We start from the raw sequence: 27,192 nt of genomic DNA, 5'->3' as shown, positions 1-27,192 counted from the left end.
TTGTCAATGTGATATTTAAATAAATAAAAAAGAAATCACAAATACTACCCATTTTTACTTTGTCATTTTGTACTATTATGTGCAAAATTAGGAGGATTTTCATTTTATTTAAATCTATTTTACAGTCTTCTGCAAATCTTCTATAATGGAAACAACAAAATGCTCACCACTCTTGTGATCCTTCTTTTTATTATTATTTTTTAAAAATATATATTTTTAGGTACAACACTGTGTGAAAGATCAAATGGCTTAACAAATGAAGCTCAGTGTCCCTAAGACCCTGTTGGGAAGTTTGTTACAACACAAACTTCTCTTATGGCTCTGTGACACAAGGAACGATTACAAAAGCCTTTCTTTTATGTACAAGTACAAACTTCCGGAAACGTTCCTGTAGAAAGAGTTTACTCGTTTTATCAGGTCTCGTAGAAGGATCTAAAAATAACTTCCTCTATTCGTTATTGCAGTGCTGTATAGATGTTGTTTGGGTCCGTATTAAAGAGGTGAAACGTCCCGTTTTCCAGCGTCACTTCGCTTTTCTTCACACTGTCTCCCCCTCCCGTCTCTCTCTCTCTCTCCTTCGCCTCCTCTCTCTCTCTCTCTCACCTCTCCCCACTCGGTGTCTCGTAGTTTAAAATGGCGGCGTTGAGCAGCGCCGAGTCCCCACCGGCCGTCTTTAACGGAGAGCCGATGGCGCACGACGCGGAGCGGGAGCCAGGGTCGGGGCTGGAGGCGCTGAGCGCGGGGTTCAGCCCGGGGTTGTGCACGGCGTGTTCCGCGTCCGCCGAGGCCGAGCATCGCCACGACATTCCCGAGGAGGTACGCCAGCTCTGAGGAGAGGGAGGGGGGGAGAGAGAGATCTGCCTGGATGGAGGAGACCTTCAGGAAACACCGGCTCTAATATGGATCGCGGGGGATGCGTTTGCACGGGAAGGGGGGGATACATGATGCACTTATATATATATATTCACACAAAAACAAATTTGTTGTCGCACGAGCACGGGTTATTGTGTGTGTATATGTGTAGTGTGTTTGTATGTATATGTGTGTGTGTGTATACTGTATTTGTAGCTGGCCAGGTGCATCATTACAGCCGTGTCAGATACACACAGCGGGTTCTTCCATGTTTTCCGCTGCAGTTCTCCCGGCCAGGGCCCTGCTCGTGTTTCACGAGCTGTATTTTCTCCGCGAGCTCACTGCAGCTGTAGCTATGCTTGTTAGCATCCGTGCTAGCGCGCGAGCTACACCGAAATACGCTCTCTCGGTTACACCGACATCTGAGGCAGCAGCTCGCGCAGTGCATTGTTCAAACCCTGCAGCCTGTCCTCAATATGAACTCTGAATCTATTTCCTCAATTCCTGATTCGTCTAGCTTCCATAAAACTCGCCTTGTTATTGCACGACTATCTGAAGCATGTCTATATTGTATATTATACACCCTCAATATATAGCTAGTGCTCGTTCAGGCAGTGTAATCATTTGTAGCTCGTGCTGGCCTTCAGTTGGTTGGTGTGTGTGTGTGTGTGCGCGCGCGCGTTACATCTTTACAGGTGCCTGTTTTGAAATCTATCTGCTGCTACAACACACATGCTACTGTTGCTAGCCTCATTAAAAGCCACTCTGACACATTAAATATGTTTCTGTGAAATAATTTATGGTGTGTTTATCAGTTCTGGTGTTGGTTGACGTGGTGTATTTCTTATTGTTATTCCTGTGAGAAGATCATGGTGTTGTGTCGTCATGGGGGACACTGCTAAAGCAAATGCAGTGCTGTTTAATAGGGAACAATAAATTCCCTAGTCTCAAACATGAGGAGTGATAACGGTCATGGTTTCGATCATGATTACCTTTTAAAAACAACACAGCAAGAGCTGCCTTTCTCATTTATCGTTTTCCATATGTCTTATTAGTGGAAAATGCATTGGAGACAGCAAACGTTGAAATAATGTTAAGATCTTGCCCTGGTCCAAATTTAGTTCTTATTGTACCAAATTTTGACCAGTGTGTCACCGTGGCTTTATGGTTAGCTGCCCTGCATCTTCAGAATCCGGGTCCGATTTCCGCTTCTTGTCTGTGTACATGTTCTCCCAGTGCTTGGTGGGTTTCCTCTCATAGTCCATAGACATGCAGGTTAGGCTAATTGGCGTTCCCAAATTGCCTGCTGCATGCGTGTGTGTGTGGGGCCTGCGATGGATTGGCACTGCTTTCAGGGTATACCCTGCCTTATCCCCCAAGTCTCGTGAGCTAGGCTTCAGGCCCTTTGTAACCCTGTACACAGGATAAAGCTGTATTGACAATGAGTGAGTAAGTAAGTAATGACCAGCATAATGAGAAATTTGGTGGACGAGCAAATCACTGGAGCTTTAAATTAAACAATGTCACATGAACGGGAGTGCCATTGTGCATGAATTTGCACCTGCAACTAATGAACTGTGACTGGCCGAGCTTGCAACCAACAGTTAGTGTGACAGTTGTATAGCCAAAAGGTGAGAAGAATAAACCATAGAGGTGGTGGACAGACTTGTAAATCTCATAAGGTTTTTTTTTATATATGTGTGTATACGTAATATGTATTTCTACTTATTTTGCTTTAGAATATCAACTATGTTAACTTCCAGGTTCCATTGTTAAATCCCAAATATTGTTAAACCGAAAGCTGGTGCACCAGGGTGTACAATACCTTATTAAACACACTAAGTAGTGTGTGTGTGGACCAGGGGATCCTGACAAGGGGGTCGAGAGGGATTTGGAATTCAGGCTTGTGTTAGAATCTGTTTAGTTTCTTTAGTAACTGCTTCTAAGTTGTTTCAAATTGCCTCTGAACCATCCATGCTGTTTTATTTAGCCCCAAGTCGAGCTACAAAGCTAATGACGTTTAAGAGAACATAACATTGTAAGCTGTGTTGTCTTGCTGAAAGTCCTCCATGACTGGTTTTGAATGTGGATTTTGCCAAACAGCTGCTTTCTCTTTCCAGTAGTTCAGACCATCTCAGCCTATGGTTCACTCATGCTGGCGAGTGACGGTTATAAAAATTAATGATTGTTATAACAACCCGTGATGCAGTAATACATATAGTTAAACGTCCCAGTGCTGTTACTGTCTATTATTACCACTCATGGAATGCCTCTCGTCCAATCAGATTACTTGGTTGGAAGTATTGTATAATAGAAGTTAAAAATGTATGCCTTATTATTATTAACAACCCATGTGAACATTGGTACTTCTTTTGCTATATACTGTTTTATAAGCACTACATTTGAAAAAAAATATGACATTTGATTTAATCAAACTCACGTTGTGACGTCATTGGGTGACACCAATGGCTCTTATTTTCCTGTTGACATCTGAGGAGTTCGTGCTGAGGGTGTTTAGTTTAACCTGAAGATCTTTGTTTGAAAAACTATTTCCAGTTAGAAATGATTGGACCAGTTGATTACTAAAATTGCAACACAGACCTTATTAGTATTGGCATGAAAGTTGAAGCTTGTCTTTTTGAGCAGAATTTGAGCTGATGCATCGCAGTCTTTATGTAGCGACCTATCAACGGCTAAACTCTACAGCAAAACTACAGTAGGAGTAAGGAGAGAAACAGCATTATTGGTAACGTACGAAAAAGTTTTAGAATTTTAATTAAAGAGGAACAAAATCTTGGATACTGTTAATCACATGCAAAACTAATCTTTATCTTTAAGAAGGGATTTAGGGTTAAGATGATGGCTGATTTGATAAAACAAGGGCCATATGTAATATTGCATTTCTTAGTGACCTATAATAGCAGTGTCCAATATTTTAGTATTTGTTGTAAGCTTTTCCCTTTTTTTTTTTTTCATAGCTGTCAATTATAATACTGTTTTGTCACAAAATAGTCTTAATAATCTAATTAGCTTGTATGGAAATACACCAGTACTTAATTTATTACATGCTTTTGTTGCCTGTTTTTATGGCCCAGTTCACCTGGGATTTGCTTGATGCTAGGCCTTTTTTGTGTTTGCAGATATTGCAAATAGATTTGGTATTTGCTCAGCTTGTGTGGCCTGCTGTAAAAAAAAAAAAACAAAAAAAAACCTTCTTTTTATCGTCATATAATGCCGTGTAAATAAAGGTGACCATTACAGTCCGGTTTAAGATTTCCTTAAAAGAAACAAGGCAGCTATTTATATTTATGACTTCACCAAGCCTGTTCATCTAGAGAGATTGTGGTCAAGTACTGACTTGAAGATAACAACAGTTAGAATGTGAGATGAAACTCACTTTCAGCCAAAAGTATTACATGTTAAATAAACAAAGTTCGGCTGAGTCTACAGTGGCTTCCAGTTTATTTGGATCAGCTTTTGTTGTTTGACTTGTAAAGCACTGTCATGGTTTAAGACATCATCCTCCGAGCTGATATTTAGCTTTTACTTATGGCTAAAGTTTTTGTCCTGTGATTGTTGCCTCAACATATAAAGAGTCATTTAGTGGGTGTGTGATGAATGCACAATTGAATTAAAGCAGTATTTCGTGCTGGTAAGGACATTAATTAAATCATTAAATTAAATCAAATCAATAAAAAAAATGCACCATAGTTTAAAAAAAAAAAAAAAAAAATTTATACAAGTTGGCACTCTGCCCCAGAGGGTTTTTGTTTCCTAGAGACAGGACCCTTGTATCATCCTAAATGTTGTTGTTGGTCTTTCGGCTAGGGGTTGCTACAGCGGGCCATCTGACCTGCATAAGAACTTGGCACAGGTTTTATGCCGAATACCCTTCCTGACACAATCACAATCCTCTCATTTTACCCAGGCTTGGGACCAGCACTGCATCTAGTGGTTGGGTTTGAGTGGGAATTGAACCTGAGCATTTCACATGGCGATTTTTTTTATTTGAAATTTTATTCATATAAAGTTGTTGATGATGTAAAGCTTTGTCAGTTATATTATTTATTGTTTATTGGTTTGTATTTAAATTTGTATCTGTAGAATTTTCATTATCACACAAAAGAATCTATGATTGTATACAACAAACAATTTGATTAGGGCATGAGTTAGCATGCTAACTGCTCATGACTGTCTGGTCCTGCCTCTTAGCCTGTAATGTCCCCATTGCAGACCTGCTTCCAAGTTTCAGAGCTCAACTTCTACTTAGCCAGGGATTCTCGTAGTGCTGAACTAATACCTGGCGCAATGTTTCCACTGTGCAGGGACAGCATTTGAGTTAAATTTGAGGTTGGAATGTTGGAATATGACACAAACAAGCTCATTAGAATGTTTAAAAACTTGATTTCTCTCATTTTTGATTATTATTTGCAGATATGGAATATCAAACAGATGATTAAGCTGACTCAAGAGCACATAGAAGCACTTCTGGACAAGTTTGGTGGTGAACACAACCCTCCATCCATATACCTGGAGGTAAATTAAATGGATAAGAACATAAATGTGGTGAAAGAGAGCTTATGTTATAGCACGGGATGTTCATGGTACTGTTGTGTTTTTTTGTCTTTTAAGGCTTATGAAGAGTACACCAGTAAACTTGACGCTTTACAGCAGAGGGAACAGCAGCTGCTGGAGGCCATAGGGAATGGCACAGAGTTCTGCTCCTCCCCCACTCCAGCACCACTGGAGGTCAGGTTGGGTGTGACCCAGAGCGCTGCTGCTGCCCCCAACACCTTGGCAGTGTTGCAGGCCCCAACTGATGCCACCCGCGCTAACCCACGGTCACCCCAGAAACCCATTGTCAGAGTCTTTCTGCCTAATAAACAGAGGACGGTGGTGAGTTTTTAGTTGCTCAATTACTAATTTCATGATTTTTTTTAATTTAATTTATTTTTTTAATTCAATTTTATTGCATTTAAGCAATTGGGTTCAGCAACCAGATAAAGAAAAGAATCATCTCACAAAAACAATATGTTCATTTGGTATATATGCTTACTGTGTTTTAAGTAATGCACTTTACAAACGTTGATGCTGTAACCATAGCCCATGCTTCTAAATCTGACCACCTGCTGCCCTACACACATTTTCAGAGGTGCACTATTTAAATGGCCGAATTATTTTATTAGGTACATTAATATGTGTGGCAATAGGTTTTTTTTCTCCAAGAATTAAGAGATAAAAGCATTGTAGATTAATTTTCTTCTGCCAGATTGTAAAGATGTGTGAGTCCACAGTCACTTAGCAAATGTAGGTGACCTATTTTATTTGAAGGAGCTTCTCGGTATGGCTCTTTCGGGTTAAAGCAGAGTAAGTGAGTCTTAAAAAGGTTTTGGGAAAATTTCTGCACTTGTGATTTCTTCCTGTCTTTAGGTTCCAGCACGTTGTGGGATGACTGTAAGGGACTCATTAAAGAAGGCTCTGATGATGCGAGGTTTGATTCCAGAATGCTGCGCTGTCTACAGGATTCAAGATGGGTAAATGCACAGAGCGTTACTACATGCATACTAATGCAAGTCTTGAGGGTGCGCGGATTAACCATAATATTAAAACTGCCTATAAACCAAGTGAATAGCAGTATTACACTAGGTGGTACCTACCAAGTGTGGTCCATGGCTGGGCGAACAGAGAAGCAGTGGTCGAGTCATATGTTATTGAGCATTATATATAATAATAAATAATAAAAAAATATATCAGCACTCTGGTTATATTAAAACTTTTGTTGGCCACATTGTTTTAACAGCACTTATTGTATAAGGCTCCTGTCAGGTGTGAGTATATTAACGTACATCAGTTAATTTGTAACTGCAGTCTGAGCAAAAATGGATGCCCCAATTTGACGCTTAAATTTGAGCAGCGTAAGTTAGTTATTTGTGGTCTGAGGGAGGGTGCACCTGGTGCCTAAACAACTTAAGGTGGAGCACAAAAGGAAGCGTTTGGATATCTGCAAACAAAATTTGGACTGAGACTTTATGGAAAGTGAAAGTTTCCTAAAGAGAATCATTACTGGTGATGAGACACGGATTCATCACTACGAGCCGAGAGTAAACGGCAGTTTATAGGACGGAAACATTCTCAGTTGCAGACCGAGAAAAAGTTCAAAAGTCAACCACGGCTATGAATTGATGCTTACAGTTTTCTGGGCTTCCCTACGGCCAGTATTGGAACATCATCAGGAATAAGTTTAACAATCAACCGCTCGTTACGGTAAGATGCTTATTGAAAACCAGAAGCCTAAATTTCGAATTAAACGCAGGGGACTGCTATCCAAGAGTGTTGTGATCTTGCACAACAATGCACGCCCGCACACTTCTGCCTACACTGTCGACGCTCTGCAAAAACTTTAAGGTGTTAAAGCCTCTGCCCTATAATCCTGATCTTTTACCTGTTTGGTCCCCTGAAAGCAGCCCAATGAGAATGAAGATTCACTTCTGATGAAAAAGTGAAGACCGCAGTGCGTTTGTGCAGCCTAAAAATTGTTTTTTAATGAGCGAATACAAAAGCTTATTGACAAACAGACAAAATGTATTGGTCTTGTAATTCCGTACAATCATAAATATATAAAACATTGCATGACTTGTAACAGGGTGGGGTGCTAATATTTAACACTGTCTTTAGGAAAATGATAAATTTTCATCACTTCTGCCAGCATGGCACAGAGTAACCATAACTTTTCATTGCCCTCATCAGAGAGAAGAGGCCCATTGGCTGGGATACAGACATTTCTTGGTTAACCGGGGAAGAGCTTCACGTAGAGGTTTTAGAGAATGTTCCCCTGACAACCCATAATTTTGTAAGTATCATAAAATTATTCTAATGTTACATTGAAGTAATTATAATATTTAAGCAGGAGTAGAGTGCAAAATGAGAACCATTCGGTTTGTCTTTCTAATTTTTGTATTCATTTGCTATAAAGGTTTTTCCTTAGTAGACTGTGGGTTGTCTGTGCAGCTCACAGTGACCGTGGTAGTGGTTTGTGACATGAAGTAATACTTTTACTGTAGCACATAACCTTTTGTATATCTTTTAAAACATCTGAGCTGTTGGTTAAAGCAGTTGAATGTAATATTTTAATAATGCTGAATATTAGCAATGTTCATCTTGGAAAAAATGCACGCGTATGTTACCATTGTTGAAAGATCCTGGTTGTGATAGGTTTTGCTTATTTGGTGAGATGTTTTCTTGGCGTAACAGAATCTGCAGTCTCAGTTTGTAAGCTTGGTCAGAATATTAGGCACGATAAAATAAAAAAATTGTATTTACTGTAAACCGCATCATGTATTTGTGAAATTTTTCGGATATTTAAAATCGGATAAGTAAATACCTACTTTCTATTTAACTGATGTGTATATTTTTTAAACCAAAAGTACTCAGGTGCCTGAACCAAGCTCTCTACTATCGCAGACCTAATTATCAAATGCAAATAAAACTCAAGCCACACTTCTGCGACTCTAGTCTAGTTTTTTAGGCATCAACCAGTGTGGCGTCTATGTAAATTTACATAATTCATGTAAATTATTTGGCGAAGGCAGTTTATCGGACCAGAGAATAGACAGGCTAGAAACGTTGTCCGAAAGGAAAGATAATGCACAACTAACTTTACACTGCTGTTAACAGGTAAGGAAGACCTTCTTCACGTTGGCCTTCTGCGATTTCTGCCGGAAGCTGCTTTTCCAGGGCTTCCGCTGCCAGACATGTGGCTACAAATTCCACCAGCGCTGCAGCACTGAGGTGCCCCTCATGTGTGTCAACTACGACCAGCTTGAGTGAGTGCTCATGGGAAGCTTAACGCGACTAAAGCTTGTCAGTCTTTCAGTGCAATCTGATGATCAAGTTTCGAAAGTGTGCAGTGTTCATCTGACAGGTTTTGTTCCTTCTCTCCATAGTTTATTATTGACCTCCAAGTTTCTGATACACCACCCCATGACCCAGGAGGAGGTGTCTTCAGAGGGCACCACCCCTGTGTCAGAGGTGTGTCCATCTATCCCACCATCTGACTCCATGGGGTAAGACCAGTCGTTTTGCACGAGGTGTCACAAATCAAATGCCATAATTATGTAATTGCTGTCCTCAATCGCATTGTGTCCGTTTCGTCCAGGTCGCTGTGCCATCCGACCGTGTCCCCGTCCAAATCCATCCCCATCCCTCAAAGTTTCCGGCCAGGGGAGGAAGACCACCGCAATCAGTTTGGCCAGAGAGACCGCTCTTCCTCAGCCCCCAACGTCCATATCAACACGATCGAGCCAGTCAACATTGATGTCAGTAAACCACCTATTTAAAAAAAAAAAAAAAAAAAAACTGTTTGTGAGTCCGAAATTTGAGTTAATTTTCACTTCCTGTTTTAGGACTTGATTCGTGATCAAGGTTTACAGAGGTCGGATGGAGGTATGAGTTTCACAACACCCACACGCGTACACACATCCACACACCCACATACACACTGAACAGTTTTAACTCATCTTTTATCTTTGTTCCATCTCTGCACCATTCGCTTTAGATAGTTCAAGTAAGAACACAGGATGCGCACAATATCCTTTTTTCATAGTTTTGCTGAGTAGGCTAGAAGCTACTGGGTACCCCTTATAAAACAAAAAGTGCGCTTTACACACAGTTAGATGCTTACCTGTATGTCTCTGACACTCAAATTCTGTCTGGGTTCCCCTCTCAGTCTTTGTTGTCTTTTTATTATCATAACCACATTTCAGGCTCCACCACTGGACTCTCGGCCACACCCCCTGCCTCCCTACCCGGTTCCCTGACTAATGTGAAGGTGCCACAGAAGTCGCCGTGCCAACAGCGGGAACGCAAGTCGTCATCCTCGTCTGAGGACCGCAATAAAATGGTGAGGAGACGCCACTGTTATCACACGTCTGGATCATTCTGATCTTGGCCGCTTGTGTAGACTTTATCCCTAATGTCTTCAGCTCAAATGTACCTTTTACCCTGCTTATGTCATGCAATTTAGTTGTTCAGACAATATTTCTTCAATGTAAATATTTTAATACCATTCTTTAGTTTAGACTGTCTTTGTCATTCATTTCTTGGGTTGTGGTGTTGTGTGATAGAAAACACTGGGCCGACGGGACTCCAGTGATGACTGGGAGATTCCAGAGGGGCAGATCACGCTGGGCCAGAGGATAGGATCGGGATCTTTTGGAACTGTCTACAAGGGAAAGTGGCATGGTGTGTGTCAAACATTCTGCATTTGCACTACAAATACATAAGAGATAGTTATATTACAGTGGTGTAGTAGGTGGTGTTCCTACCGAACCCCTTTAGCATCCCCAGTTCAATTCCAAGGTTAAGAGACTGTTGTGTGTCTCCTCCTCATGTCAGCACAGATGTCCTCCCACCTCTGTAAAACATGTTGGTGGATGGATTGACTTCAACTGATACCTTAATCATGATAGAGCACTTCATGACCTCCATTATAATGTTTGTTTTTCTAATTCTTTTTCCCTTCTTAAATATTCAAGTAAAGCAGAGATTTTATTTTTTATTTATACTTTTATGTCACAGAAAACATGGAACCGTATGTACACACTTTCCTCTTCTTTAGTTTTAAACTTTATATTTGCCCACAGGTGACGTGGCAGTCAAGATGTTGAATGTCACTGCTCCCACTCCTCAACAACTGCAGGCATTTAAGAATGAAGTAGGGGTCCTCAGGTAAGGCCACGCTGTGCTCTCATGCTGATTTGTAGAAGACTGTTTTTAAGACTCAACTTATGCTGAGTAGTGCTGCACAATTCCAAAAATTGCTACCTGGACCAATGTTATCCAATCGCTAAAAACTGCAATTTATTACTGTTTTTAAAAAGCAAAGAAAACACAAATCCAAACTGTCCATTCCCCAACACCAGACATGAATATAAGGATACTATACCAATCAGATGCCTGTAGAAAAGAAAATAATAATAGCATAAATAATATTCCCCACAGCCTTTCTTTTCTGCGTTCATTTCCTAATTATACCTCCAGCTTACGATGGTCCATCACTTCCCTTATCCAGTGGCTAAATGTCAGTGGAGTAGGGTCTTTCCATTTAGTCAGTATCAGTCTCCTAGCCAAAAGAGAACAATATTTTCATTTTCCTTTTGCTAAAACTAGTGTTTACCGGGGCCAAACAATACAATAAATGGAGAGGGCTATACTACCTCTCCAAATAGTCCAGAGAAGGTCTTCAAAATATTGGTCCAGAACATGTAAAGTCTTGGACATGTCCAAAACGTATTGTCCTTTTAATGAGATAATTTGTGCCAATATTCGTCGTTGGCCCAGATACATTTTAGGATACTGCATGGTTTATTTAATAGTTGCATATCGCAGTTGAAATTGTAATCACATTGCGTGTCAAAATCATCACTTTTTTTTTTTTTTTTTTTTATCAAAAAATTGTGCAGCCTTGCAGCAGAGCAGGTGAGGTTTTCGGGTTTTGCTCACAGACCCGGTAGTGACTTTCTGGCAGCCCTGTCATGATGAGACCTAAACACAGAGCCTTTGCTGTCCTTAGTATATTATTACAGCAGTATTTCACAAATATCCTAACTCTCTTTGCTAATTAATTAATTATTCCCCTGTGACTCATGCTTTTTATGATTCCAATGTTGTAAGGTTGATGGTGGTATATATTCTGGTGGTTAAACATATTTTAAACATTGTGTTGATTTTTACGGATTTCCATCTACACTATTTAGGTTTACGTGACATTAAACAGTGTTCGTGGCAGCCTACAAGTATCTCAGAAATGTCAAGTAGTTCTTGTATCCTACAAACCATGTGTTGATGTGACGTATATAGATGCAGATACAGATCTTTGCCGTCACAGGAAGGGTGCAGTTTTAACCTTAACTGAGGGTGCAAGGTATATTCAATATTCTAATTGTTCTGATATATTGCTAAAAATTCCAATGGGTGGGTGTGGGAGAATATTGTAGGCTTTTGCTTAAACCCATTATCCAGAGCTGGTCTCTTTCCCCCCCCCATCAGTACCACCATCTCTGTACGGTTTTATCAGAGATGCTGATTGAGCACAAATAAGGTTGATGCACGTTATACACGTTCTGAAACATCTGCAACACAACCCTGCTCAATTGCGCAACAAGGATATTTGCCTTTTTTTATTATTCAATGGTAACATGCAGTGTAGAATTTTACATTAAAAATTTAACTGCAAAAAAATCCTTTACAAACATTGTTTAACAGTTGAATGCCGTTTTAATATTAATTACCATAAGGTTATATTAAATAAAGTGTATTTGTGAGTGTTGATGTTATGGTATACCGATCAGCCATAATATTAACATCACCAACAGGTGAGCTGAATAATAATGAACAGTAAAGATGGAATCCATTCAGTTATTTATCAAAATTCTTTAAAGCCTCTTAATTAAATGTATTAAAAATATATATATATTTTTTTTATATATTAATATATTACATATCTCTATAATGCTGCAGGTGGTGCATGCTAAACTATTCACACAGAAAAGCATTATGTGTGGGAGGAGCAAATTCTTCGCTATTTTGTTTACAATTGTAATAAAAAAAAAAAAAAATATATATATATATATATATATATAAATCGGGTATTAATTTGTGATGCTTATAGAATCGGGATAAAAATCCATTCAAAAACCTATGTATCATAACAATATTATATTGTAAGCTCCCTGATGATGTATGTCCCAGTTCGATCAGCAGCTATACTCCAATTAATCATGAGCTGTCACGATCCTGTCACCAGTGTGCTGAAGGCCTGCCCAGACAATACAGTTCCACAGAAATGCGGTACAGCAAGCAAAGGGCCCAAGTCCGATGACACGGCCCCCAAATTCCCCAGATCCTAATTTGAATGAGCATCCATGAGACCCACAGCACCCAAAAGCACCCACTGCCAACATCCTGGTGTCACACACCACAGAACACCTCCAGAGACCCTGCAGGGCCATGAGGGGCCTGAGCTACCCAGGTGGTGAAAGGGGAACCCAAAACCTAGGTGGTTTTAATGTTTAAATGGTATGGCTGATCTTGTAAATTTAAAATTATATAATTTATTAAATTTTCCTTACAGAAAACAAATAGCTAGATAAATATGTTTTTATTTACGTGCTCCATTAAGACTCTGACCACTTGCCAAAACGTTAACGCGTTATGCAGGGACCAGGTTCTGCAAAATTTTACATTTTTACATTTATGAAACCAATATATCAGTGTCTCTATTTTAGACTTCCTTTGTTCTGTGGAAATCCTCTGGAGTCTTATTTATTAATTTTTTTTTTTGTCTAATTTGCTTTCAGGAAAACTCGACATGTCAATATTCTTCTCTTCATGGGCTACACCACCAAGCCACAGCTGGCTATTGTGACTCAGTGGTGCGAAGGCTCCAGCCTCTACCACCACTTGCACATAATCGAGACCAAGTTTGAGATGATCAAACTAATCGACATCGCCCGCCAGACGGCCCAGGGCATGGAGTGAGTTGTTAGAATGGGTTTATGTGCTAAATGTCAAAGTATATTGAGATCCACTATAGAGAACTTGTATTAGTGAATTTTGTACAGTGATTACCGTTATATTGTTGTTGTGTTTTCCCCCCCAGCTATCTACATGCCAAGTCCATCATTCACAGAGACCTAAAGAGCAACAGTATCCTTGCCGAAGAGCAGGCCTGAAACTATTTACACTTAAAGCAGTGTTAACTTTTTGATTCTGGTTGATCATTCTTTTATAACCTGCAGCAGCAGATCTGACGGGGGCTTCCCCACACACAATCTCAGGATTGGAACTAAACAGCTGTGTGACCATATGAAGGCCACCCATCATGCATAGTGGCCACTGTACAAGCCTCTGGAGTCATTTTCACTACAAGAATACAAGAAAATAATTCTGCTCCAATAGGAAATTATTTTGACGTTGCATAAGGTTATTAAAAATAATTCCATAATGCGCACGGGCACGGCTAAAGGTGACCTTATGAAATATTAGTGTGTGACTTTTTTTGGACCATGCACTGTATGTGATAAATATTTGTTTTATCAGGAGGAAACTGGTAAAGCCATGTATGTTTTGAAATTCATGAAGATAAATCTTAACCTCGCGTCTTACCAGATATCTTCTTGCATGAAGATCTGACGGTTAAGATTGGTGATTTCGGTCTGGCTACAGTGAAATCACGCTGGAGTGGATCGCACCAGTTTGAGCAGCTGTCAGGCTCAATCCTGTGGATGGTAAGTGGAAGGTTCGGATGCTATAGCTCTTTTATTGAGATTGCCAGGCAGAGAGGCCATGCCAGTTTTATCAAGAATGGCAGGCTCACATGACGCTCGTCCTTTATTAAGATGGACCGGAACAAATGCAAAGTCCTTTATTAAGACTGATGTTCACAGATAGCCACACCTCCATATTAAGAATGGTTGGCACAGAGGCTACGCCGGTACTGGTTTACAGAAATGAGTACAGTATATCACATATTTGTTTTTCTCTCCCTTATCCTGTTTCGAGTTATGCAGGGGACCTCTATATTTTTCCAGAGAGCTCAGGGCACAAGGAAGTGTGCACCCTAGATGCGGTGCCAACCCGTAGCAGGGCACAAGCCCACAGACACATCACGGCAATTTGGAAATACCAATCAAACAGACATGTCTTTGCACTGTCGGGGAAACCAGACTTAATGACCAGAATGCATGCAGACAACATGCAGTAGAAGATATTTTGTGATTTTAAAAACAACCTTCTTTTATACACACCACTTATAGAGTTGTGCATATTGTTAACCCTGAGTTTTATTTTAAATTAACGCTTTAGCTCAGCATGAAGAGCCATATAATTGTTTTATTTAGTTAATGAAGTTCTTCTCCATCAGGCTCCTGAAGTAATTCGACTACAGGACAAGAACCCGTACAGCTTTCAGTCAGACGTCTACGCTTTCGGTATCGTCCTGTATGAGCTGATGTCAGGGGCGTTGCCTTACTCCAACATTAACAACAGAGACCAGGTGAGTGAATCCATAGCAAATCTAAACTTTTTATCCCTTTGTTGCACCAGCATGTGCAATATGTACTGTACGTGCACCTGAGTGCTGCTTTTAAATATGTTCCTCCTGCTGCAGATCATCTTCATGGTGGGCCGAGGTTATCTCTCCCCTGATCTGAGTAAAGTGCGCAGCAACTGCCCCAAGGCCATGAAGAGACTCATGGCTGACTGCTTAAAAAAGAAGCGAGAGGAGCGACCTCTGTTCCCTCAGGTAACATCAAAGGGTTTTTTTTCTTTTTTTTTCTGTTTGTGCATGAAATTGGATGAGAAGGCGTATGAGCTTGTCAAAAGCTGGTGGCTCGTGGTCAGTACGAGTTCAAGAAAACCCACCGGTTTATTTTTCCTCAGCTCCTGTTCTTGAAGGCCAAGACATAATAATCCAGTCTGTTGTTGGATTAATAAGGTAAATTGGAGTCCAACAGGGACCTCCTCAGAGCAGTTGGTGTAGCGTCATCTTTAGTGGCTACCACAAGATGGAGGCAGAGTAACAAATCACTCCCACCAGGCTGCGTTGCCAAAACCCTGCTTTTCCATATAGGGTTATTTTATTTCCCCCTGTAGCAGATAAACCTAGACTGGGTTTTAACAGTATGAATAGGTTTGTAACTCTCTAGAAGGAGAGTTTTATTTTAGGTTTTATGGAAGACATCTCCAATGTTAGCACTTTAAAACAATCTTCAGGTTTTCCACCATTTAAATGCCTGAAGACATATTTAAAAAATTGGTTGTTTATGTAACAACCACAGTGGCAACCTTCTTTCCCCTCTCGTCTGTTCCAACCACTCAGCATTCAGCACCACCAGTATACTAATCACCGGCCTGATCATCTGTCATCATCTGCACCTGTTTCTCATTGGGTTTTTTTTTTTTTTTATGCTTAAATTATTCATAGGTCACATAGACATTTGCGATACTGTATAAAGATTAAATGAATATTTAATGTATAAAGTTAAATTAGTCAGAATTTTATTGGCAAATTATGATGGTATGTGAGGCGAGAACAACTGAAAAACGTTTAACACACGTGGTTCTATGGCAATATGTGTCTCTATACGCACGCACACACATACTGTATGTGATCATTTTTGTTTATTTTATTTCATCTCAGATCCTAGCCTCTATTGAGTTGTTGGCACGCTCACTACCCAAAATCCACCGCAGCGCCTCAGAACCGTCCCTCAACCGAGCTGGCTTCCAGACAGAAGACTTCAGTCTCTACGCCTGTGCCTCGCCAAAAACACCTATTCAGGCTGGAGGCTATGGTAACCACACACATGCAGACACACACCTCTGAACTGTATTAGCAGTAATATCTTAATCTGTCTTTTTTTTTCTCCACTAAAGCTTTTTTCTTTTCTTCTTTTAGGGGAGTTTTCAGCCTTTAAGTAGTGCTGCTGCAGACGTAAACACGCATCCCTGGTCACTTTTTCAGATGTCTTGTATTCCTACAGTGGGTTCATCTTTAAAACTGAAAACATCTAATTTTGAAGAATGTGCTGTTTTTCCTTCCTCTTAACCCGAAAGCAATGGTATTGACGGAATCACTATTTTAAAAACGAGTAAAAAAATAAAAAAAACAATAAAACAATGAAAAAGCCTCAGCTGAGCATCATGGCTGAATAAAAAATAATAATAATCACCACAACTTAAAAATCCAAACGACACGGATTTGCAGAAACATGAGGATGACCACTGGATAAAAAAAAAAATAAATAAATAAAAAAAAAAGACAAATGAAGGAATTTGATTGAAGTCTTGCTATGAAAGCAGGGACCTTAATGACGCCCCGTCCACCCCTCACTTTCTTACAAATTGGCACTGGCCAATCAAAGTGCAGGACAAACACTTTGACCTTAGGTGTGATTCTGTATAAGAGAGTGCCCCGCCCCGACCTGCACCGCCTTGCTCACTGTTCACTGGGAGACATGATGAAGGGTCCAAGTTGAAGCCAGACGACATGAATGGTGTTCAGTTTAGAGACATCCAGGACATTCCCTCAAGTTAATTTGTCAAAGGACAGACACTTCTTCTGACTCTCTTCAGAATGATCAGATGTAGTCCAAACAAATATTCTGTTTAATACGACAAGCTTATTTTAGATAAATGAAGCATATTTAATAATAAAGCTTACCCCACCCCCACACCCCCGTTCATACCCGGTTTGTGCGAGCTAATAGAAAGGAACTCGGCCTCATCAGAACCTGGAACATTTACTTAAAGAGCTGTCTCACTTTTTTTTTCGGGGAATTAAGGGACCTGTATGAAGAAGACTGTTGATCTAGGATCAGTTTACGGATAGCGGTTGCTGATTCTCCATCAGCATGTTTAGTTGCACACTGTAGATCTTTCGCGTCGTGTCTGAAGCGTATGTCTTTGCTGCTGCTACACTCACTGTGAGGTGGCCGTGTGAAATGTTGCACTCGCAGACGTCCCCGGGCGAAACCTACGTACGCTTCGTCTTTTCTTCCCGGCTTTGACTTCAGACTTCGATGGAGACAGGCCATCCTTGGAGACTAAACATGTGAAATTTGATACGTCTTCATTCCAGTGTGTTTGTTGTTAAAAACGGTTATTTTTTATGTCGTTTCGTTCGTTTCCATGGACAGGCAGGCCTGCAGATGTAGATTTATTTATGTAGCTTTAATTTTATTGTGTGTTTGTGTGTGAGAGAGAGAGATTTTTTTTTTTCTCTTCACCCCGCTGAGAGGGTTATTTTTAAGTGTTTGTTTTCTGTGATTGCGTAAATGGATGATAAGCTGTGTGTCCTTTGCACTTTTCTAAAGCAGATTGATGCAAACAAGCAATTTGCCTTTCTATGGACAGAACATTTTGTCAGAGTGTTTAAAGCATGACTTTAAAAAAAAAAAAAAGAAAAAGAAAAAAAAAGCCACAATCACAACAAGATTTAAAATTTGCTACACATTGAGATATGGCCAAAGGGGTAAAGCTAAATAAAAAAATTGATAAATAAAAAAAATAATTTTTGACGGCCTGCCCTAGTGATGCACGAGACTACTTGTGTCTCAGTTAAAGCTCCAGCTCCAGTTCAGTGATCGTCACACTGAGTGTTTGAAGGCTACAGTTACCCTTGCAATCTGTTACAATGAAGATGCATATAAGGACTTGTACCTAATGGCCTATTTCTATTTTGAAGGATTGTATTGTATGTTTGTTTGTTTTTTCTTTCGATCTTTCTTTTTATTTCACTTTTTCTTTTTTCTTTGCCTTGTACTCTGTAAAGTCATTAAGCCGAAAGCATCCACGATGATGTTTAGGTTCTGTTGGATATGACCTGATACGTTTTCAGATGTTTAAACGGACTTATTCTTGCCCACATGCCGTGGACCGTGGTCAGTCCTCATTTTACTCGGCATACAAAAAGCGGCAAGTTTTTAAGAGTGCTGTATTTATTTTCGGGAGTTCCTTGTTTTATACGAGAATGTTACAAAACGGCTTTTCTTTCACATGATTGCTTTCATTGTGGCACACTTGGAACTTTCCCCCCCCCCCCTGTTTAGGGCCTGCTAAAACTGAATTCCTCCTCCCACATCTCTCCTTCCCCATCCTGGTTCGTTTCTTAGTTTGACTTCCTCGTATCTCATTTCCTTCCTTTGCCTTGCCTGCACCTTAAAGCCGTAGTATAAACCAATTCAACCGAGAACCATCGTAGAAGCTTTTGGGAGACTCTTTTCACTTGTAAATAGCTGTACAAAGAAAATACTGTCTGTTTGCTAGGAGGCATGGAGTTAAACAACAAAAATGAGTTATACAATGTTTCCAATGAAGAAATAAAGGTTAAGAAAAAGAGATTTTGATAGATGAAATTCTGAAGAAAAAAAATCTGTGTAAAAATATTTAAGACTGTATAATATAAAAGGAGAAAGAGCTTAATGTATTTGTTGTGAATATGAAAAACTGATATATTAAAGAAGTGCATGAAAACCTGGGATTTGTTTGCTTTTTCCAATAGATCATTTTTTAAGTAGATTTATGCAGGTGGTGAAAATTGGTAGGAACTTGGTGTACTATTCTAAACGGGATGAAGTAATTTACTATTCTTATTTTATCTACTTTTACATTTATACATACACTTACAACCACTTTAAGTCCAACTGCTTAACTCTAATCTCTAATCAGCCAATCACTTGACAGCAACTCAATATATTCAGACCTGTAGACATAGTCAGGATGTTATGCTGAAGTACAAACCGAGCATCAGAATTGGTAAGAAAGAGGGGATTTAAGTGACTTCGAACGTTGCTTGGTTGTTGGTGTAAGTATTTCCGAAACTCTTATTCATCTAATGGGATTTTCGTGAGAGGCAGTTCACTGGACAAAAAAAAAAAAAGCTTTGGTGATGCCGGGGGTCAGAGGAAAATAGCCAGACTGGTTTGAGCTGACAGAAAGGCAACAGTAACTCAAATGGCATCTTGTTATAACCAAGGTATGCTGAAGAGCATCTCTGGACGCACACCATGTCAAGCCTTGGAGAAGATGAGCTACAGCAGCAGAAGGTAATGCTGGGTGCCTTTCCTGTCAGCTAAGAACTGGAAAATGAGGCTACTTTCTGGACTTCCTGAAGCCATAAGGAGAGACTTCTTGTAGAGTAGTAGGGGCCAAGTGTTCAGGCCATTAGGATTATGCCTGTTTAATGGTGGAGGATGGAATCGCCACATATCAATCCCAGTAGAACTGTTGGGCACCACACGGTTCACGGTGGTGGTGCAGATATCTTTAGTGTTAACACTGCATGTGCTGCACATTTGTGTCGTCATGTTAAGAGCTTGCATAAGAAGATGAGCTTTTGCACAAGGTTAAAAAAAACATCCAGAATGTTATGGTGCCTCCGAACCGGTAAGAGGTACTTACTTTCAGATAGAAGACCTCTCTCCTTATGTCTCTCTGATTTAACACACTCAAGAAAATAACCTTGAGCCTCCATTCAACTAGAGGCTTTTGAGATGATGTGATTCTTTCTGTGGTATTTGGAATTTGCAGTAACTGCAGGCTGACAGCCCACCTCTGGAAGTTCAGGCTGTGGTTATTATAGGGTGCCGTGGAGTCGGTCCATTTGACCGTTCTGGTTTATAATTTCTACGATTTTCACTGTTGCCGGTTCTAAAAGGAACCTGTGTAACCTCAGTGGTTTGGCTTAACTTTTCTAAGAGGCTAAGAGCTGTAGTACTACACCATTAAACATTCAAGCGTTTTTTTAGAATGTAAAGCTAGTTTTAGGTTCCCACAGATCTGGGAAAGTTCCAGATTCTATGAGAATGAGAAAAAAAATCAGTGTAAAAAATATTTAAGACTGTATAATATAAAAGGAGAAAGAGCTTAATGTATTTGTTGTGAATATAAAAAACTGATGTATCAAAAAAAGTGAAAACCTGGGATTCATTTTGTTTTTTTCAATAGATCATTTTTTTAACGTAGATTTATGCAGGTGGTGAAAATTGGTAGGAACTTGGTGTACTACTCTAAACGGGATGAAGTAATTTACTATTCTTATCTTAACTACTTTTACATTTATACATACACTTACAACCACTTACATTCATGCATATAAAATTCAGAACACTATGGAAGAGAAACAGAGGTAGGTTTAAAAGCAGAGTTAACTATTTTGGACTGTGTTGTGTTGGAGTTGTTGAAGAGCTGGTAATTTAAAAAAATGTTGAGTTTCCTTTTGTTTGCCTCTTATTCCTATCAGAAGCTAGTTTTACAGTACAGTAGAGTATATCACACTGTAATACATGCTATATACATTTTGACAGTACAATATCTAAGTTTTTATCAGATCCTAAATATATATATATATATATATGTTCCACTTGGAAGATCAATTGTTTTAAGAATAAAACTTTATATATATATATATATATATATATATATATATATATATATATATATATATATATATATTGTGGCGTGGGCGGGGCGGCGGCTGACGACCAGCATGCCTTGCGGGGATGTCGGTGTGTGTTCACCATGTTGGGGAAAGGTGTTTGGGTTGGTGGCTTCGGCCCTGTTTGTGTGAGGGGTGTGTGACGTGTGAAATGTGCTCCAGTTCATGCTAGTGCTGAATTGGATGTAGGCTCCTGAGTGAAGGTGCTGCTCGTGCCTTTCATGCTGTGTGCGTAATAAAGTACTCCCAGCCATTGCATTGGGCAGCAAATAAGCTCACTCGTCTCTCCAGCATTCTTCTCGGCGTAAAAACGCTACAATATATATATATATATATATATATATATATATATATATATATATATATATAAAAATCATAGCCAAGATTTAATTTTATTCATTACTGTATTGTATTCATTGTTGTATATAAATTGCTGTGGAGACTACTTTTTCTTTTCACCATCACTCTGCTCCTAATAGCTAACAGTAATACAATATATTTATTAATATAACCTTTTAACTATTTCTACAAATACTGTAATTGCCAATGATGTTGTATGCTAGTATGAAATATTATTTTGTAATATCAAATACTACCAACAAAAAGTGTAGTCCATATATATTTTTTATTAAGATATTTATTCATTATATCATTTCATTGAACGATTTTGTTATTACTTATTACTATTCCTGACTGAACCATGGCTTTTTAATTGCCCTTATTAAAAATGAAAATAGATCTAAGACCAAAGCTTTCACATACTGTACAATTTTTGCTGCCTGCATTTGCAAATGTTGACAAGAAGACTTTTAAAGCATTGCCATCAGTATGATGTATGTATTATAAACTTAATAGTATTGGTTAATGGCTCATATCAAAGTAGATTCTTAGAGTCTTGTGAGTTTTTTAAGAGTATTTTTTTTTATTTGTATAACTTTATCATGGCAGTTGAATACAGTGTTTTCTATTATAAAAGCTTTCGTGTCTGTACCAGTGTTATTGTGATGAGGTGGGAATTGTTTGCCAAGCGGGGCAGGGGGTGTCAGACCTCACCTATTTATCATCACCCTGCTCAGCAGCAGCTAAACACAGTCACAATACACTACACACCCAATACTGTCCTGACTAACCTTACATCTGTCCTGGGGCAAGAAAGTGATTTACTTCTTTGTATATATTAATAATACCTAAAGAATTAATTTTCTGACTTAACTTCTGCCCTTTATCCACAGTACACCTGTAAAAAGATGGGTCTTTGGGGGTTCTATGGGGCTACAAAAAAGGGAAACCTTAAAGTTTAGGATTCAAGAACATATAAAATGGAGAACCCTAAGAAGTTTTGACACCTTATGATTAAATTCCATTTATTATACCATTTGGATTTAATATTTTTAATTACACATTACAAATGAATTTAATATATTTTTCATAGTATGACTATTTAATAACATTATTACTAGGGAAGTATGTGTAAGTGTAATCAAATTCAATGCCCCCCAGACTCTCTCTCTCTCTCTCTCTCTCTCTCTCTCATTTTATTCAGTTACAGCTGTGTATTTTTACTCTCATCCCCCCCCAGTCAACGGTTGTCAGAGGTTACGGTTTCTGTTAAAGTAAAAATTCCCTGTCGGTGGTGACTCCCACTTTTCTGTGAACTCTCACAAAAAACTTTAGAGTTCTTTTGTGAGGTGGACAAGAGAAAGTCTGTAGTCTCTACAGGACTCTCAAAAACTGCAAGTTAGTAAATACACAAAATATCATACAGTATTTGTATGTAGCTGGCATATTTGTATTTTTAAAGGTAAGTCATAAAAAATGCATAAACTGCATTCTTTTACAGTATCATTTAACAGCAGTAAGTGAAGGCTTCTATTGAAACAATGGTCTCTAAATGTAATTTTATAAAATTTCATTCTAATTTTCGATGTTTGCTTTGAATAACTTATTATTGTGAATTAATGATTCGCCCCTTATACATATTAAGTATTGTACAATAATTCTTGCTAACTGCATTTTTATTAGTATTTACATCATTTACTGTAGATTACTAACCAGCTTGATTTTGCAGACATTTATCGTGGATCATCTGGACCAAGCATGTCTGACTTTACAGGGACCAGGAGACATACTGAGAGAGGTACTTTGTCCAGCACAGTCTTTAAAGTTGAATATTTTAAAAGTTGTTTCATACAAGTAGTGGAGTTTTTTTTATTGTTGTTTATTGTTTGAAGTACAATGTACACTAAACATAAACATGCTGTACAGTGATGTCATATGTTTTTACCCCTAAAAGAACTGTTTTCTTTGTCTCACAACAAAATGTTGACTTTTGAAGTTTGAATTTGTAATAAGTTCATTATTAGTATTATTATCAGTATTATTATTATCATTTAAAGGAAGGAAATGATTGTTTGGGTCTATATGCCAACAAGACTCGAAGCAGATGCAATGTAATAGAAATGGTTCACCTAACATAGCATGTACAACCTTTATTTTCGCTCTAAAAATATGTCTTTGGCTTGTCCTTAGGGTTTACTGTTAAAGGGTCTATGAAAAAAAAAAAAAGAGAAATTTAACAGAGAAACTAGTAAAAAATTCTAGGAAACCAGAGAAAGCCTTTAAGAGAAGAGTGCATTACCAAACACTTAGAGAATGTGCTTCCTTTGGAGGTTTTTCTTTTTTTAAGGGTATTTAATTTTCCTTCGTGGTAATGCTAAGAAAGAACCCCACTAGAGAAACTAAATATACATGCATCCTTTAGTCCAAGAGTCTACTATGAACTAGGCTAGTGTTCTCCCAGTGCATCTTAGTTATCACAATAAACTTTCAAATAAATTTTCTCTACACCTCAGAACGCTGGGTGGCCAACGCTCTGCGACATGAGAGTGTTCAGTTGCACCGGAGGCTGCGGATTCTTGGCCTTCAGCAGCAGAGGGAATTGGCTAGAGTCCGCTGGGCACAGCTGGAGCTGACAAGGACCTTAGACCGCCTGAGAAGTCACAGACAATCGATACAACATGCTCTGACCTCATCTGGCACTTCCTGCATTCGTCTCGGTCCTCTTCGCCTACGCGAACAGCTGCCCATGCAGTCATGTTGCCCAAATCACATAGTGTGCTCCAGCTGTAACCTACGGCTCAGGCTGGCAGATGTCCACCTGCGCCGGTTTACCCCAGCACTCTGGACCATGTATAGCCACCCGCTGGATGCCTGTTCTGGAGAGAGTACATATCGCATGCCGAGTTTTGTGGAACAAAAGAAGCTCTCCACCATGAATAAATCCCTTAGATATTTGCCCTTTGTGTAGTGTGTAGAACATTAACAAGCATTCTGAAATTTAGACATGTCAGTGGGGTACCTGATAACCACAAGCGACATTTTACTTTTTAGTCATTTAGGTTACTTTTTTCCACGTCATGTCTAGTAAAATTTTATATTAATCTACTGTAGGTTGCTCCATCTCAGACATTTACACAATGTTACAATGCATACTCAATCACTTGAGAAAACTCTTTTTGGAGAGTTGCAAACCACGTAACAGAAAGCATTTTTGTACACTTTTTGTATGCATGCTGCTTTTTGTAGGTCAAGGAAATACAGTAGACTAAAAGCTAACCGAGCCATAAGCAAGGCACAACTCTAGTGAATACAATAGATACATCTCCGTCTCCACCTCTCCTCTTGATAATCATCTTCTACTTCGTCAAATTTACAATAAATGTAATTGGCTCACAGAGACTAATGAACGCTGTCACTATATGTGATTTTCTTTATATATATATATATATATATATATATATATATATATATATATATATATTTCTACACACTACCGTTCAAAAGTTTGGGGTCACTTGCAAATTTCTTTGTTTTTGTTTTGGTGATTTATTTTATACGTTCTACAACAATACTGGGGATTTAAAAATTATTATACAATATAAAATAACACATATGGGATTAGGTAATTACGTAACAACAAGGAAAACAACAGTTAGTTGTTATTATAAGACACAGAGGTCAGCCTTTCTGTAATAGTTCTTGCAAGAACAGTATTGTGTCAAGTGCATTTGCAAAATCCGTCACGCACCATAATGAAACTGGCTCTCATGAAGACCGTCCCAGGAGGGCGAGACCAAAACCTACCTCTGCCACAGACCAGAAGTTCATTTAGAGTTATCAGCCTGAAAAATGACCAATTAACAGCACCAAAGATTAGAGGCGTTATGAAGTCTTTACAGAGCAGAAGTAACTGATACCTCTCACCATTAACTGTTCAAAGGAGATTAATGCATTATTTTGATGCCTTCAGCATTCCTTTACAATGTAGAAAGAAATAAAAATCAGGAACCATCATGGAGTTAGAAAGTGTTATAAAACTTTTGAAGTGTTTTAAAACTATTATATATATATATATATACTGTATATGTATATATATAATCATATATATAATCACATATATGAATATATAACTTAAACCAATACATTTAGTATTAAAATAATTATACACGTTTTTGTTTTCCCTAAGTATTGCTAACTCTGTATGTCTGTTCATGTTACAAAAAAACTGCTCCTGATCTACTTTGTTAAAAAAAGCTGTACAAAATTTATAACAGTTCCATCAATCATGTTTAAATGATGTTTAATACCCCTTAAATATCACCTCTTATTAAGAAAAAAACATTGTTTGCACTATTTCCTGTAGATGGTGCTATTATTATTTTTCAAAAATCCATCCATTCCAAAATCTCTCTCTCTCTCTCTATTACTAAATGGTACCAGTTGCCAGGGTGTGTCCGGGCTGGCTTGTTATGGTGCTGTTTTTTGACTTTTAAAGTTGATAAAGAGAGAAACCGCCATAGAAAGTACAGTACATGGCTTTCCAATTGAATCAGGAAAAAAGCTTGAGCGTGTAGAGAGGGGTTAAATTATGATTATTTTATTGGCTGTACACAAACGCATGTCATTGAACAATTGCACTGTAGCAGAAGTGACATTTTTTTTCAATGATAAATTCAACCACATCCCTTATATTTACACTAAGTTTGATAGATATATTTCTATATATGTATTCTTTGTACAATGTACAATTTTGCAATCAAGTGAAATAAGGATAGCAAACTAAGTCCCTCGGATTCAGATTCAGTCAAAGCATGCAAGTTTTGTGTAATAGAGACATCAAAGGAAACCACGGCGCAGAGCCGCGCTGTCTGTAAGCATGTCTTAATAGCAGCCAAAGCAGATAAAAGTCAAAGCCAAGACACAATGAGCAAGTTGTTATTTTGTCTGAAGAAGCTTTTTTTTTTTTTTTTTTTTTTTTAAGGGTCCACTAACAACCACAATGGTCTCTAGTTGTACTGGTCCTTAAGGAATAAGTAATTAGTGTAGTACTGAACTACAGGACTATTCCACTAATCAATAAAGACCTAGAAAGACAATTGTTCCCAGTGTCCATCGTATGCAACAATGACAAAGATCATATCTTTCTTAAGAATTAATTACATGTGCAATATTGCTTTCACAACTTCAGTTCTAGCAGGAGCGAAATGAACGAAAAAGCCATCAAAAGATATAAAAAGTAAAAACATGGACTCCTTAAACAAATCCGTTTGTAATTCACTGCATGTCCATGGGTTTGTTTTTGTTGAACCTGTTGCAATACATTTTGGCACATACAGTATACATGAGAAAACGAACAAAAAAAGGAAAAAAAAACACACACACTTGACATTTGACTGAAAATCGAGGATGTTCAAGAGGAAAACAAAATATACGATTGTCTTAGCTACAACAAAACAGCTGAAAGGAGTGTAACAATATGACATATACAGTAAGAAAATAAAGCTACTATGATTTCAAATAAAATAATCTTCACAGTTTAGAATTATTTGCATCACGATATTATCCCTTTGTTAGCTACATATGAATAAACTCGTAACTCTCTTAAATCTCTTAAATCTCTTATTACACATCGGAAACAGGAAGATTAACCAACCTTCTTATCCATTTAAACATTCCAGTCTGTCCTGTACAGCTCCTGATACATAAAATGTTAATTACAAAACATTCAGTCCATCATTAAATCTTTCTCCTTTTATCATTCTTAAATGTTGCATACCAACACTCTATATTGTATGTGCTCGATGTATATAATACATGATATACTGGGTTTGCTATTATGGGTGCAAATAATAATTAACATCGACTAAAATGGACAAACAGACCATCACATCTCTTCTGATGCTAGCAGTTACTTCAGATGTTCTTTGGATGAAGTGCCTTATTATTTTTCCTATACATTAGTTACTTTGGGTTAAGTGTGTGGAAACACACGCACGTGCGCACGC

The 27,192-nt window shown here is 38.5% G+C and overlaps 1 protein-coding gene across 2 annotated transcripts; it reads left to right on the top strand.

Annotated features, from left to right (window-relative positions):
- The first annotated feature begins 572 nt into the window (after nucleotides 1–572).
- On the top strand, nucleotides 573–18,885 carry braf (B-Raf proto-oncogene, serine/threonine kinase). Of its 2 annotated transcripts, none has more exons than XM_053508371.1 (19): nucleotides 573–816; nucleotides 5,287–5,388; nucleotides 5,485–5,748; nucleotides 6,283–6,386; nucleotides 7,600–7,702; nucleotides 8,527–8,675; nucleotides 8,796–8,915; nucleotides 9,008–9,167; nucleotides 9,255–9,294; nucleotides 9,615–9,751; nucleotides 9,975–10,092; nucleotides 10,494–10,578; nucleotides 13,209–13,385; nucleotides 13,511–13,557; nucleotides 14,020–14,138; nucleotides 14,774–14,905; nucleotides 15,020–15,154; nucleotides 16,052–16,205; nucleotides 16,310–18,885. In XM_053508371.1, the coding sequence occupies exons 1-19, from the start codon at nucleotides 634–636 to the stop codon at nucleotides 16,330–16,332; spliced, it is 2,352 nt and encodes a 783-aa protein (XP_053364346.1). In that variant the 5' UTR covers nucleotides 573–633; the 3' UTR covers nucleotides 16,333–18,885. The 2 variants fall into 2 exon arrangements, with proteins under 2 accessions (XP_053364346.1, XP_053364347.1); XM_053508372.1 differs by lacking the exon at nucleotides 573–816 and adding an exon at nucleotides 864–2,483.
- The last annotated feature ends 8,307 nt before the right edge of the window (nucleotides 18,886–27,192 follow it).

The sequence above is a fragment of the Clarias gariepinus genome, chromosome 12 (genome assembly GCF_024256425.1).
Source record: "Clarias gariepinus isolate MV-2021 ecotype Netherlands chromosome 12, CGAR_prim_01v2, whole genome shotgun sequence".
NCBI lineage: Eukaryota > Metazoa > Chordata > Actinopteri > Siluriformes > Clariidae > Clarias > Clarias gariepinus.
The sequence above is the reverse complement of the archived record's forward strand: the minus strand, read 5'-3'. Positions and strand labels throughout refer to the sequence as shown.

What these genes read in the sequence shown, in the direction of transcription:
- braf (XM_053508371.1), top strand. Translation starts at nt 634, where the DNA reads ATGGCGGCGTTGAGCAGCGCCGAGTCCCCACCGGCCGTCTTTAACGGA. An exon ending in GTCAACTACGACCAGCTTGA is followed by an intron (nt 8,676 to 8,795) that starts GTGAGTGCTCAT and finishes TTCTCTCCATAG; the next exon opens with TTTATTATTGACCTCCAAGT. An exon ending in CTGAGGACCGCAATAAAATG is followed by an intron (nt 9,752 to 9,974) that starts GTGAGGAGACGC and finishes GTTGTGTGATAG; the next exon opens with AAAACACTGGGCCGACGGGA.